This window comes from Rattus norvegicus, chromosome 1, assembly GCF_036323735.1.
Source record: "Rattus norvegicus strain BN/NHsdMcwi chromosome 1, GRCr8, whole genome shotgun sequence".
In the NCBI taxonomy this organism is placed as follows: Eukaryota; Metazoa; Chordata; class Mammalia; order Rodentia; family Muridae; genus Rattus; species Rattus norvegicus.
Window position 1 is genome coordinate 191,568,222 of NC_086019.1, and position 13,400 is coordinate 191,581,621.

At 42.0% G+C, this 13,400-nt stretch overlaps 1 protein-coding gene and 1 non-coding gene across 8 annotated transcripts in view; both read left to right on the top strand.

Moving 5' to 3' along the window:
• The window catches only part of Srcap (Snf2-related CREBBP activator protein), a 53,054-nt gene that overhangs the window by 14,179 nt on the left and 25,475 nt on the right, over positions 1 to 13,400 (top strand). For 3 of the 7 annotated variants that reach the window (NM_001426934.1, XM_039101209.2, XM_017590233.3), the window contains 15 exons: positions 2,160 to 2,253; positions 2,673 to 2,762; positions 3,623 to 3,805; positions 3,888 to 4,228; positions 4,330 to 4,507; positions 4,771 to 4,907; positions 5,149 to 5,318; positions 5,463 to 5,655; positions 7,368 to 7,504; positions 7,594 to 7,780; positions 10,845 to 11,014; positions 11,360 to 11,625; positions 11,806 to 12,093; positions 12,637 to 12,801; positions 13,089 to 13,271. In NM_001426934.1, coding sequence (NP_001413863.1) covers positions 2,160 to 2,253; positions 2,673 to 2,762; positions 3,623 to 3,805; positions 3,888 to 4,228; positions 4,330 to 4,507; positions 4,771 to 4,907; positions 5,149 to 5,318; positions 5,463 to 5,655; positions 7,368 to 7,504; positions 7,594 to 7,780; positions 10,845 to 11,014; positions 11,360 to 11,625; positions 11,806 to 12,093; positions 12,637 to 12,801; positions 13,089 to 13,271 — 2,782 coding nt within the window. The remainder of the gene's footprint in view (positions 1 to 2,159; positions 2,254 to 2,672; positions 2,763 to 3,622; positions 3,806 to 3,887; positions 4,229 to 4,329; positions 4,508 to 4,770; positions 4,908 to 5,148; positions 5,319 to 5,462; positions 5,656 to 7,367; positions 7,505 to 7,593; positions 7,781 to 10,844; positions 11,015 to 11,359; positions 11,626 to 11,805; positions 12,094 to 12,636; positions 12,802 to 13,088; positions 13,272 to 13,400) is intronic. The other 4 variants (XM_039101210.2, XM_063267792.1, XM_039101211.2 and 1 more) reach the window with 3 other exon arrangements.
• Positions 1,643 to 1,776, top strand: Snora30 (small nucleolar RNA, H/ACA box 30). Its single transcript, XR_005500143.1, has one exon. It is a non-coding gene; the product is annotated as a small nucleolar RNA SNORA30/SNORA37 family (small nucleolar RNA).

Sequence of the window (13,400 nt, forward strand, 5' to 3'; positions counted from 1 at the left end):
GTATGTTATAGTAGTCTCAACTTTAAGAAGCAGAGATCGGAGGGTCCTGGAGGGTTGCTTGTCTAGCTAAATCAGTGAGCTCCAAGTTCAGTGGAGAGTGATTGAGGAAGACACCAAACAATGAGCTCTGATTTCCACAAGCATATATATACAATGTGCAAATTATTTGATTTATTTATTTGTGTGTGTGTGTGTGTGTGTGTGTGTGTGTGTGTGTGTGTGCACTATGTGTTAGGTGATATGAATTTGGGAGTTGTGGTCAGCTTAAAAATCATTTTTGGGAGGCTGGAGAGATGGCTCAGTGGTTAAGAGCACTGGCTTCTCTTCCAAAGGTCCTGAGTTTAATTCCCAGCAACCACATGGTGGCTCACAACCATCTGTAATGAGATCTGATGCCCTCTTCTGGTGTGCAAATGTATATAAAGGCAAGCTATTCATATATACAAATAAATAAAAAAAATTTAGAAATCGTTTTTGGAGCTTATGTAATGTCATATACTTTTATCCCAGTACTCAGGAGGCAGAGGCAGGTGGATCTTAGACCAGCTTGGTCTACGTAGTAATTCCAAGACAGCATGAGATACATAGTGAGACTTTGTCTCAAAAAAAAAAAAAAATCTTCTGGACTTTATACCATTGGTCTGTATGTCTGCATCTCAAGGTTGTTTTTTAAATTACTATTATTGTCATTTTAAATTTTTTATGCGCAAGGCCCTGGGTTCAGTCGCAAGGCCCTGGGTTCAGTCCCCAGCTCCGAAAAAAAAGAACCAAAAAAATAATTTTTTTTTTATGATGTCTTTTATTTGTAATTATAAACACAGATTTTTATTTCTGGGTATGGATAGGCATACACCGTAGCAGATGCCAGCAGAGGCTAGCATCCTTAGATCCCCTGGACCTGGAGTTACGGATGGTTTTGAGCCACTTGAGAAGGAATTGAGCTTAGGTCTTCTAGCAACAGAACAGTGTTCTTAACCAACAAAATATTCTAGCCCGTGATTTAATTCTTTTTAAATTTCATTTTATTTATTTTTTGAGACGGGGTCTGACTGTGTTGTCTTGGCTGGCCTTGCACTCATGTAGATTAGGCTAACATAAAAAATTATTAGGATTGTGTCTATGTATGTATAAATATGGAAGTCAGAGAATAGTTTTGTGGCATTGATTCTAACCTACCTATCCAAGGATTGAGCTTTGGTTGTCAGGCTTGCTATTTTGACGGGGGTGGGGTTGAGGAGTTATTTGGTTTGGTTTGTTTGTTTTTTGGTTTTGGTTTTGGGGGTTTTTTTGTTTTTGTTTTTGGTTTTTTTTTTTTTTGTTTTTTTTTTTTTTTTTTTTTTTTTGTTTTTTTTTTTTTTTTTTTTGGTTCTTTTTTTCGGAGCTGGGGACCAAACCCAGGGCCTTGCGCTTCCTAGGCAAGCGCTCTACCACTGAGCTAAAATCCCCAACCCCTTGTTTTTGTTTTTTTTGTTGTTGTTTTGGTTTTGGGGGGAGGTTGGTGGGGGAGGGGAGGTGAAAGAGAGCCTCATTATGTATCCCTGTCTGGCTTGGAACTCATTGTGTGGACCAGTCTGGCCTCAAATTCAAAAACTCTAACTACAGACAGCTTGGATTAAGGGAATGGTCCCCCTTTATTTATTTTCTAGCACTTTTCACAGGTCCTTCCTTTGTCGGTGGGGTCAGGATTTGGTAGCTGGTGCTGAGAGAAAACCCTTGATTACATCCTTGCCCTGACACTCACTATACCAGTGGCAGCTGTTACTCAAGGGAACAGTGATGCTTTTCTGAGCTATATGTCTGTGTCTTTCTACTTTGTTTTGGTTTTTGTTTGTTTGTGTTTGGTTTTGTTTGGTTTGATATTTTAGTTAAGGTTTCTCTGTGTAATAGCCCTGGCTACAGTGGAACTGACTTTAGAGATCCCCCTTATTTCTACCTCCTGAGTTCTGATATTAAAGGTATGTATGTGCATCACACAGGGCCTTGTTTGTTTGTTGTTTTTTGACTCTGCTGACCCGGAATTCACTATGTAGACTAGGCTGGCCTCCAACTCAAGAGCTGCCTCTGCCTCCCCGGTGCTAGGATTAAAGTCTCACCACAACACCCTTTCAACTTTGTGCTCAGATGTTAAATTCTTCCCCTCTTTACCCTTTCCCAAACAGGTAGACCCTCCATCTTCCTCTGTCACACAGTGTAACAAACAGTGCTGGCATCCAGATGAAGATGATGAAGAGTTCACTGCTAATGAAGATGAAGGTCAGGCCTCTTCTGTCATTTTTTTTGTTGCTTTCTTTGTTTTCTTGAAACAGGGTCTATATTATGTATCCTTGGCTGTCCTGGAACTCTATATAGATTAGGCTAGCCTCGACCTTACAGAGATTCATTTATGGCTGCTTCCCAAGTGCTGGGATTAAAGACATGTGTCAGCGATGCCTTGCTCTCTCTCTTTTAATCAATCTTTGTTTTTTTGACATTTCAATAAATGTATAAGATACACTTTGATTTCTCTTACCTTCCACCTCTATCAACCTTCCATCTTCCCTACAAATCCCTTTCCTACATCCATGCCTTTATTTTCTTTTTCACTGAAATTATGACCAGGACTATGTGTGTTACCATGCTTTTGGAACCATCCTTTGGTGGGCTCACCAGTGGAAATGTCATTCTCTTTGTAGCAGAGGATGAAGAGGACACGATAGCAGCTGAAGAGCAGTTGGAAGGGGAGGTGGATCATGCCATGGAACTGAGCGAGTTGGCTCGAGAAGGTGACATTTACCAGATATTTTACAGAAAATCTGCTTGCTGTCTCTACTGTGCAGAATATTGGTGGATAAATATACAATAAGCCATATTTTTATCTCCCTATCTTCAATTGCTGATTATTGCATATGTATAACAACAAAAAGATATATAAATGAAAGGCACTTAAAAGTAGAAAGTGTTGTGATTATGATAGGAGATTGAACTGAGATCTCAGTTGAAGGAATCACCACTGTAGCAGGATATTAGTAACATTTGACCAAAATTTTAAAAGGGGTTTTAGTGCCTCAAGAGACAGCAGAAGGCTCAGCATTGGTGGCTCAGGCATGGCTTGACACCTGGGGAGTGAGAGTCCTGCAAACTGAGGCTTGAGCCCTTGGAAACAGTGAGAAACCTGAAGAGGATTGACACCTCTGAGAGAAAACTAGAAAGCAACTGCCTCGAAGAAAAACTATGGTGATGAGATCAGACACCATGGAAAGGAGATTGAGCATTTGCAGAACAGTGCAACATAAAAATAGAAAAGTCTAAAACCTGGAGTTTAAATGCACACAGTCCCCACTTAATGGCCCATGTCATTGCCCACTTCTATAGATACATAATTCTGATTAATTAATATTTGGTCTGTGTGCTATTGACAGATAATAAATTACCAGCAGTGAGGGGAAGTTCACAGGTGTAGATACTGTTCTTCTCAGGAGCATGCTGTACCTACTATGGTTGATACCAGGATTGGATTTATTAGCTAGTGCTAAAGCTAAAAACTAGTCTTCCTATAGACCTGGGTAAAATAAACCAGTACCACTAAAATACCTGTTTCCAATCCTCTCAGAGGAACCAAGTGTTTACTCCTCTACCCTATCAGGTGAGCTTTCTATGGAGGAGCTACTGCAGCAGTATGCAGGGGCCTATGCCTATGATGCCTCCGCTCCAGGCTCGGGGAACAGTGAAGATGAAGAGGAGGTTGAGGCCAATAGTTCTGACTGTGAATTAGAAGAAACAAGAGACGTTGAAGAGGCAGCTCAAGAAGATAGTAGCAGTCAGTCAGGTAAATACTTGGTTTAAAGGGCAACTGGGAAGGGCTGGTGTTGGAGGAATAGTTTTTACCAAGCTTTGGTCTTCTCATTTAGACTCTGCTGAGGAGCATAGTGAGGATGAGGAAGATGAACATTCAGAGGAAGAAATGAGTGGGAGTTCACAGTCAGAAGAATCTGAGTCTGATGAGTCTGAGGATGCTCAGTCACAGAGCCAAGCAGATGAAGAACAAGAAGATGAGGGAGATGATGATGATGATGATTTTGGAGTAGAATACTTGCTTGCTCGGGATGATGAAAGGAGTGAAGTAGATGGGGGCAGTGGACCTCCCACCCCTGGTCCCACGACCACTCTAGGGCCCAAGAAAGAAATTACTGATATTGCTGCAGCAGCTGAAAGTCTCCAGCCCAAGGGTTATACTTTGGCTACTACCCAGGTACCTACAGGCTATAGTTCTACTTTCTCATATCTTGACTTACTGTTTGCTACTAACAAATGCCTCTTCTCCACCCTGTGTGATAACTCCCTTTCTATTAGGTGAAGACACCTATTCCACTACTCCTTCGGGGCCAGCTCCGAGAGTACCAACACATTGGCCTTGACTGGCTGGTTACCATGTATGAGAAGAAGCTGAATGGTATTCTTGCAGATGAGATGGGACTGGGAAAGACAATCCAGACCATCTCTTTGCTTGCTCACTTGGCCTGTGAGAAAGGTAATTTTTTTCCTCCTTTGGAATCTCTGTGGCTAATTACTGGGAGGAGCTTATTCAGTGATGATTTTACCTGTAGGAAAGTGAATTACTTGTTTCCCTTATTACTGTCTTGGTAGCCTCATTGAGTCCAGTCAGTATCTACATAAAGAGAACAGCATAGGTGCTGAGGTCTTAAGCATTATCAGAAAGATACTACTAGTTAGGGTTATATAACCAGAGCTGCAAGATTTACATAGTCTTACTATGTCTTTTTTGCTCAACAGGTAACTGGGGTCCCCATTTAATCATTGTTCCTACCAGCGTGATGTTGAACTGGGAGATGGAATTGAAACGTTGGTGCCCCAGTTTTAAAATCCTCACTTACTATGGAGCTCAGAAAGAGAGGAAGCTCAAGCGGCAGGTTTGGTCTTCCATGTGATCACTTCCCTTATTGGTGTTTCCTTCAGTTTTAGATTCTTTCCTCACATGAATTACTTTGCCTCACTTTCCTGTTGCTCAGTTCTCTTGCTGGTACTGTTTGATTTCTGTACTCGAGTGCTTTAACATGTCTTCCCATTCCCCTTGTGGTTGGTTGTTGTTGTTTTGTTTTGTTTTGTTTTGTTTTTTATCTTGTCATAAGCTGTTTTCTATTTGACTCTTAGGGCTGGACCAAGCCCAATGCTTTCCATGTGTGTATCACATCTTACAAGCTGGTACTGCAGGATCACCAGGCTTTTCGTCGAAAGAATTGGCGCTATCTCATTTTAGATGAGGCTCAGAACATCAAAAATTTCAAGTCCCAACGGTGGCAGTCACTGCTCAACTTTAACAGGTAAAGATGAATATAGAGATTCATAGGAGACTTATCTTGGCAAGAAGTGCTGGCTGCCTGGGACAGCTATATTAAGAATGCTTAGAAAGTTGAAATTTTACTATGTCTGTACTATGTCTGTCCTAATTCCTTTTGTCTTTACAGCCAGAGGCGCCTGCTCCTCACAGGAACTCCCTTGCAGAATAGCCTCATGGAGCTGTGGTCCTTGATGCATTTTTTGATGCCACATGTCTTCCAGTCTCACCGAGAATTTAAGGAATGGTTCTCTAACCCTCTAACTGGCATGATTGAGGGAAGCCAAGAATATAATGAAGGTCTAGTCAAACGCCTCCACAAGGTAGGACCTGTATACAATAAGTATAGTAAAAGTTAAAGCGGTGCCTAGTAAGGCTTTTTTTTTTCCCTCCGGAGCTGGGGACCGAACCCAGGGCCTTGCGCTTGCTAGGCAAGTGCTCTACCACTGAGCCAAATCCCCAACCCTCTAGTAAGGCTTTTAAAGGGAGAAGTCAGTGTTAGGCTAAACTAAGTTGTCAAGCTGTAGTGCTGAAGAGAATATTGCCAGGCTGAGCAGCCTTGACTTAGTTATTATTTGTTTTCTATAGTTGGAGATGTTTTCTTCTTATTTTTTGTTGGGTCTTGAAATGTGCTATGATTTCACTTTATATGGACAAATTTGTGTGTATAGTGTTTTCCTCTGCATATATTATGTACATGCCTAGTGTTCAAGGAAGTCAGAAGAGTGTAGATACTGTGGAAATGTGATTGAAGATAGTTGTGAACCACGATGTAATGCTAGGAATTGAACCCAGATTCTCCGTAAGAGCAAGCTTTGCTCTCAACCACTGAACCATCTCTAGCCCTAATCTGAATTTATTTAATGTGATGTGGTTATTGTTGTTTGTTTTGAAACAAGGTTCTCTCCACATAGGCCTGGCTGTCTTGGAACTCCGTATGTAGACTAGGCAGGCTGGCCTTGAATTCACAGAGATCCCCCTGCCTCTGCCTTCTAAGCGCCAAGGTTAAAGGCATGTGCCACTCTTTTATGGTACTGGAAATTAAATCTAGAGCATTACTGTATTATTGAATTGTATCTCTTGGCTCTCTATTTTTGTGGGAGTGTGGTGGTTGTCTCTGGTTCTTCCAGGTTTTGAACAGCTAGCTTCAACATTCTGAGACACACACATACCCTCCCTTTCTTTTGGTTTTTAGAGATAGGGTTTCTTTGTGTAGCCCTAGCTGTACTGGAATTTATTCTCTAGATCAAGTTGACCTTGAACTATCAGAGATCTGCCTGCCTCTGCCTCCCAAGATTAAAGGCTTACACCATGATGCCCTATGAAACCAGGAAGTATTAATGATTACTTTTTTCTTTTTAAGTCTCTTATCTTAGTTGATACTGAAGAGTGTGTCCTGAGATCTGTTCTTGAGCAGGGTCTCTCTACATAACTCTGGTTGTCCTGGAACTGATATGTAGATCAATCTTGAACTCACAAACCTGCCTTTGCTCTTAGGAGGTTTTTTTTTTTTTTTTTTTTATCTTGTGATTGCAGATTTATTTGCCTCTAGAAATCTAGAATGTCAAGGCCACTTCTTTGTTTTTTTTATTTTTTAAGTATTGGCAATTGAATCCAGGGCCTTTAGGCCTATTAAGAATGCTAACACTGTCTCACACCTCATACCAGGTGGTGATGGTAGCAGCACACAGCTTTAATCCCAGCAGTCCCAGCCTGGTTTATTTTTGCAGCATGTAACATAACAAATAGTTTTTCTTCCAATTGTAATTTGAATCATCTGTCTTTCAAAGCTACTTTGCCCTAGGTTCATCTTTGTATGTTGTTTATAATTATCTTTGTGTTTGTCTTCTCTATAAACAGTAAGTTACATGAGAGGAGACTTTGTGTCTGGGTGTATTTAATATCTGGCATGCCTGATGACTATTTTCTGGTGAATTAAGCCAGTACTTTGCCTATCCTGGAGCCAAGACCTATGTAGGAAGACTATGGGGAGCATAGTGCCCACTCTGTTAGCACCCTGCTCGTTTGCCTTTAGGTTCTGCGACCTTTTTTGCTGCGCCGAGTTAAGGTGGATGTTGAGAAGCAGATGCCCAAAAAGTATGAGCATGTTATCCGGTGCCGACTCTCCAAGCGCCAGCGCTGCCTCTATGATGACTTCATGGCACAGACTACGTAAGAAGGGACTGAGGGTAGATTCTGGTACTCTGGTAGAACCCAGGTAGCTGTCAAATGTCCCTTATTTATTATTTCTTTATCCCCAGAACTAAGGAGACACTAGCTACAGGCCATTTTATGAGTGTCATCAACATTTTGATGCAGTTGCGGAAAGTCTGCAATCATCCAAATCTATTTGACCCTCGACCTGTTACCTCCCCGTTCATCACCCCAGGCATCTGCTTTAGCACCGCGTCTCTGGTGCTGAGGGCCACTGAAGTTCATCCACTCCAGGTATGTAGTTGCCCCTAAGGTTAGTGGTTTTATTATACAAACTTTCTGCCTCCACTTTAAGGTCTGACCTTTTACACATTTACTATTTCCCTATTTTATCAACTCAATACTATTTTCATAGCATCATTGTTCTTTAGTCATGTGACCTATGGCAAATTAAATTATTGAACTAAGTGTCCTTGTCCATCAAAGCAAGGATTATAAAGCCTAGGTTACAGCGTGTTTGAAAATGAAGCTAATACTTTTGAAAACAAGTCTGTAATATCTATTACTATTTGGCAAATACTACTTTTCCTCTCCCCCCATCCCCCTCTTTTTTTTTTTAAAGACAGGGTCTTACTGTGTATTCTTGGCTGGTTTGGAACTCACTATACAGACCACTCCGGCATCAAACTTAAAGAGATTCCCCTGCCTCTGCGCCTCCAGTACTGAGATAAAAGGCACATGCCACTAGGCCTGGCTCTTTCCCACCTTTTTAAGAAATTATTTTACCTATTCCAGGATAGCTTGAAACTCCTGTTCTGCCTGCCTCCACCTTCTACATGCTAGGATTACAGCATGTCCTGGTACTCCTGAATCCCCTAATTTTATAATTGTGGTGAAATACATTCATCGAAATTACTATTCTAACCAATTTTAAGTTTACATTTTAGTGATCTCAAGGGCATTTATGTTGTGTAGTCATCTCCATCCTCAGAACTGCCTCTATTTTCTTAAGCTGGTACACTGTATTTTATATATATATATATCGTTCAGTTTTACCCATCCCCTAACATCTACCATTCTACTTTGTTACTATTCTGAGTATGTGATAAAATGGAATCCTAATGTACCTGTCTACCAACACAGTGGCATGTGTAAAAAATTCTCCCCCATCCAATTTTTAAGCTAATTTAACTTTTTAAAGAAAATGGTAGGCCTGGAGTTTAGCTTGGGTAGAGTTCTTGCCTAGCTTGCATGAAGCAGTGAGCTCAAGCCCCATTACTGTATCAGCTGAACATAGTGGGACCATGTTTGTGAGGTGTGAAGGTAAAAGAATCAAAACTTCAAGCTCATCCTCAACTGTATAGTTTTAGCCTACTTCTGCAGTATCTGAGACTTTGATAAGCCTGCTCCTAATACTAAAAACATGAAGGTACTTTTAGCCAGCCAGTGGCTGCTTTAATGCCAGCAGAGGTAGGTGGATCTCTGAATTCAAGGCCAGCCTGGTCTGAAGAGTTGGGTTCAGGACATCAAGAGCTACTCAGAAAAATCCTGTCTTGAAAAACAAAGCAAACAAACAAAAAAGTGAAGGTATTTTTATCAGTCAGAGCATAGTGGCATAGTTGGTAACCCCAGCATTTAGTAGCATTATTTATAATAAACTTTACATGTAGCAACTTCCCCAAATAAAAGACCTTGATCATTAAAATGCTGTAGTTTAAAAATGTATAGTGAAATGTTCACCACAAAATACTTTGTTAGTATGTATTTGCATTCTCCAGTGTAAGCTAGATAGAGGCTAGCTAGGGAAATAGCTTCTTTATTCTTGAAGTGCAGAAAGGGCCTATAATCTCAGTTTCACATTTACAAATGGACTAGGAAATCCCTAGTTCAAAGTCAACAACTGAGGGAAAATAGCAGACTTACTTTTGGGATTTCTGTCAGAATCATGGAGCCATTTTTCCATGTAAACCTTGACAATAGCTGAGCCTCTTGTTCCCTTTATACATTTAAGCAGTGTCCTTGAGACTGACTAGTTAAGAAATCTGAAATTCTTACTGACCCTTTCCCATATTCCCTCTTTTATCCATTGGAAAATAGCAAAACAAAACCTGGGTTTCCCTTCATAGCTTAGAAGCTAGAATTGGCACTATCCCAGGATGGGTCATTAATGTCCATTGCAGTGGAATTAAGTGCCTTCTCACTACATGGCTATTAAGTATATAGGATTCCACTCCACACTAATCAGTTGTCCTGTTTAGGGGAGGGCAACTGAAACTAGGACTCAACCAGGCCCACAATTTTGTCCACTTCACTTGCTCACTTCTCTTCCAGAATATATGCTAGCCTTACTTTGACTTTGAAGAATTGGCTCACTGTGGGGGCTAGCTGCCTGGGAGTTTTTGTAGGGCTGGCCAGCAGGGTGGAAATCAAGGAATTCCAGGTGAGAGTTTTTGTTGGAGAAGCCAAAGCCAAACAGGGCTTCAAATGCTCTTCTCAGACAGATTTCTTAAGACTAAATAGAATTTCATTGTGTGGATAATGCCACATTTTATTTATTTATCTCTCAATGGACATACGACTTGTTTCTAATTTTTAAATGAATTAAATTTTTGAGACCAGGTGTGGCTGTGTACAGGTCATCCTTGAACCCAGGATCTCTCAGCTTCTTGAATGCTGGGGTTACAGGCCTTCATTGCCACACCCAACCTACCTTTCAGCTTTTATGAATAATGCTGCCATAAACGTACAGATAGTCTGTTTGAGTCCCTGCTTTCTATTTTGAGTCTGTACCCAGAAATGAAGTTGCATCATGTGGTAATTCTATTTCTAATGTTGTGAAGAGCTGCCTCATTTATCCCTAGTTGCTGCTATATATTTCACATTTATTTTACATTTCTATCAGCAATGTTACAGGGGTTCTGTTCACATCCTTTCCAAAGGGTTCTTTTTAAGTAGTAGCCATGTTAATGTGTGAAATGTTAATTTATTTTAGTTTCGATTTGCATTTCTCTAATAATTATATTAAGCATTTTTCATGTGCTTATTGATCATTTATATGTCATAGGAAATGTTTGTATCCAAGACATTGGTGACTGGTTATCTTTAAATCAGTTTTGTCATTAAGCTGGAATGTTTTGTATATTTTGGAAATTAACCTCTTGTTAGGTATGTGATGTATAAATACTTTATTTTTTCTATGGGTTGTCTTTACTCTGTGTTCTTCTATACACATCATTTAAATTGTTTAATGTCCACTTTGTTGGTTTCTTTGTTACTTTTACTTTTGGTGTCATATCCAAGACATTATTACCAAAATGGTTTTATTGATAGTGTGCTTTGTGTTTTTTCTGTATGGCAGCAAATTGACATGGGTCGATTTGATCTTATTGGCCTGGAGGGTCGAGTCTCTAGATACGAGGCTGACACATTTCTGCCCCGCCACCGTCTTTCCCGCCGCATACTATTAGAGATAGCTACTGCTCCTGATCCCCCACCTCGTCCCAAGCCAGTCAAGATGAAGGTCAACAGGTACATGTATTAAGGAATAAGGGGATGGGTTTCTTGAAATAAATAGAGGAATTAGAATAGAGAACTTGTAAGTTAAGTTAGCTTATGCAGCTTTCATCAGAGTGTTTTTCAGTACAGGGGTTGAAGAAACAGAAGGACTAGAGAACTCTGGGAGGTATTCCTTTGTTGCTGGTGTTTTTGTTCTCTCTTCTTGGTACTTTCTGGTTATCTCCGATTCCTTGCCGTGCTTTATCCTTAAGATGGTCTCTTTTCTTTTTGCTTGTATAGGCTTTCTATCTTCTCTTAATTTCTTTTGTTACTTATTTTCCTTTTGTACCTATTTAACCCTTTGATTTTTACTCGTAGGATGCTGCAGCCAGTGCCCAAGCAAGAAGGACGTACAGTGGTGGTGGTGAACAGCCCACGGGCTCCCCTTGGCCCTGTCCCAGTCCGCCCCCCTCCAGGCCCTGAGGTCTCAACCCAGCCCACTCTTGGTCCAGTTCCTCCAGTGTTGCCAACACCACTCATGGTGTCGGCTTCGCCTGCTGGAACCCCAGTTGTTCCTGCATCCCGGCCGCCTGGACCTGTTCTCTTGTCTCCCTTGCAGCCAAATACTGGTCCTCTCCCCCAGGGTGAGTTAAAAGGAAACCAAGTGTCATGGGATTACTTCTGGGTATGAAATAGTGAAATTAAATAGTTCAAAGATTAGGGAGCATAGTGTTCAATAGGCTAGAAGGAATGGTAATAAGGAGGCATTTCAGCCCAGCTAAGGTGTTTGTCAAGATGTATCTGACAGATGTTTGTATCTGCAGTGTTGCCATCCCCCATGGGAGTCATGAGTGGCACCTCACGGCCTCCCACACCAACCCTGTCACTGAAGCCAGCCCCACCTGCCCCAGTTCGGCTGAGCCCAGCTCCACCTCCAGGTTCCTCCAGCCTGTTGAAGCCCCTCACAGTGCCACCAGGCTACACTTTATCTCCCGTTGCTGCTACCACCACCTCTTCCACCATAGCAACTGTTACCACTACAGCAGTGCCAGCTCCGAATTCTACACCACAACGCCTCATCTTATCTCCTGAGATGCAGGCTCGTCTGCCTTGTAAGTTATCAGGGCCATATGAGGGTCTTTATGCTAGAGAGCTGTAGAAAAAGAGGGACAAGAGAATATAAAAATTTGGACAGCTAATTCACATTAGATATTTTGTGCAATAATTTTCAGTCATAATTAAGAGACATCAAGGAATTCACAGTTTATTCTGTGGGAGAGGTGGCCTATAGATGAGTAAATGGTGGTAAGCTCAGCAAGGTAAATACTTGGAGGGTGGTGCTGACCCAGTCAGTGGTAAACTCCTTAACCAGCATGTGGAAGGCCAGAGTTCAGTTTTCTGGAGAAAGTCAAAAGGTGGTACAGAGCAAGAAGTAGTGGTTATCTGACTGGTAGCAGGCCATTAGAGAATGTAAAGGAGATTACAGACAAATGAATGGCATTCATTGGCCACAAAGCTCTCAGTGGAGGTTTACTTTGTTAAACATGGCAAATTTTGGGGAAGATTTAGATTCAGAAGTGATACATACTTGGTGGGGATCTGAGATGTGGTTTTGGACATGTGCCCTGTGTATATAAGTCTTTCTTTGTTTGTAGCTGGAGAAGTGGTCAGCATTGGACAGTTGGCTTCCTTGGCACAACGTCCAGTGACTAGTGCTGGGGGAAGCAAACCTCTCACCTTCCAAATCCAGGGCAACAAACTGACTTTGACTGGTGCCCAGGTGCGCCAGCTTGCTGTGGGGCAGCCCCGCCCGCTGCAAAGTAGGTAAAACCCACCCCCTGTCCTGCCTTTTTCCTCCTTACTCTGTCTTTGTGTGATTCTTTTTAGATGTCAGCCTTAATGTTTCTTAGCTTTGGTGGGTAGGGCCAGAGGGTATGGTTGGAAGGGGTCTTTGCTAAAAATGGGAAAAGATGATTCTAGAGCTGTTACTTCCTGCCTATTCTCTCTCTTGCTCTTGCCTCTGCCCTCAGGCTGATAGGTGTGTGTGTCTCTATCTTTCTCTCTTTCTCTCTCTCTCTTTCTCCCTCTCTGTTTTCCCTTAACCCAGGGAATGTGGTGCACCTGGTGTCAGCAGGGGGGCAGCACCACCTCATCAGCCAGCCTGCCCATGTGGCCCTCATCCAGGCCGTGGCCCCGACCCCTGGCCCCACCCCTGTCTCTGTGCTGCCTTCGACCCCCAGCACCACCCCTGCCCCCACTGGCCTCAGCCTTCCGCTTGCTGCTAACCAGGGTGAGGCTCTTGGCCTTTGTATTTACTCAGTCCTTACTTGGCCTTGGTCCTTTCAGGCATGCCCTGGGCCTACTATGTGTCTAGCCTTCCCTCAGTGTTGTTTCTCTAGTCAGTATCTCTAGTATCTGT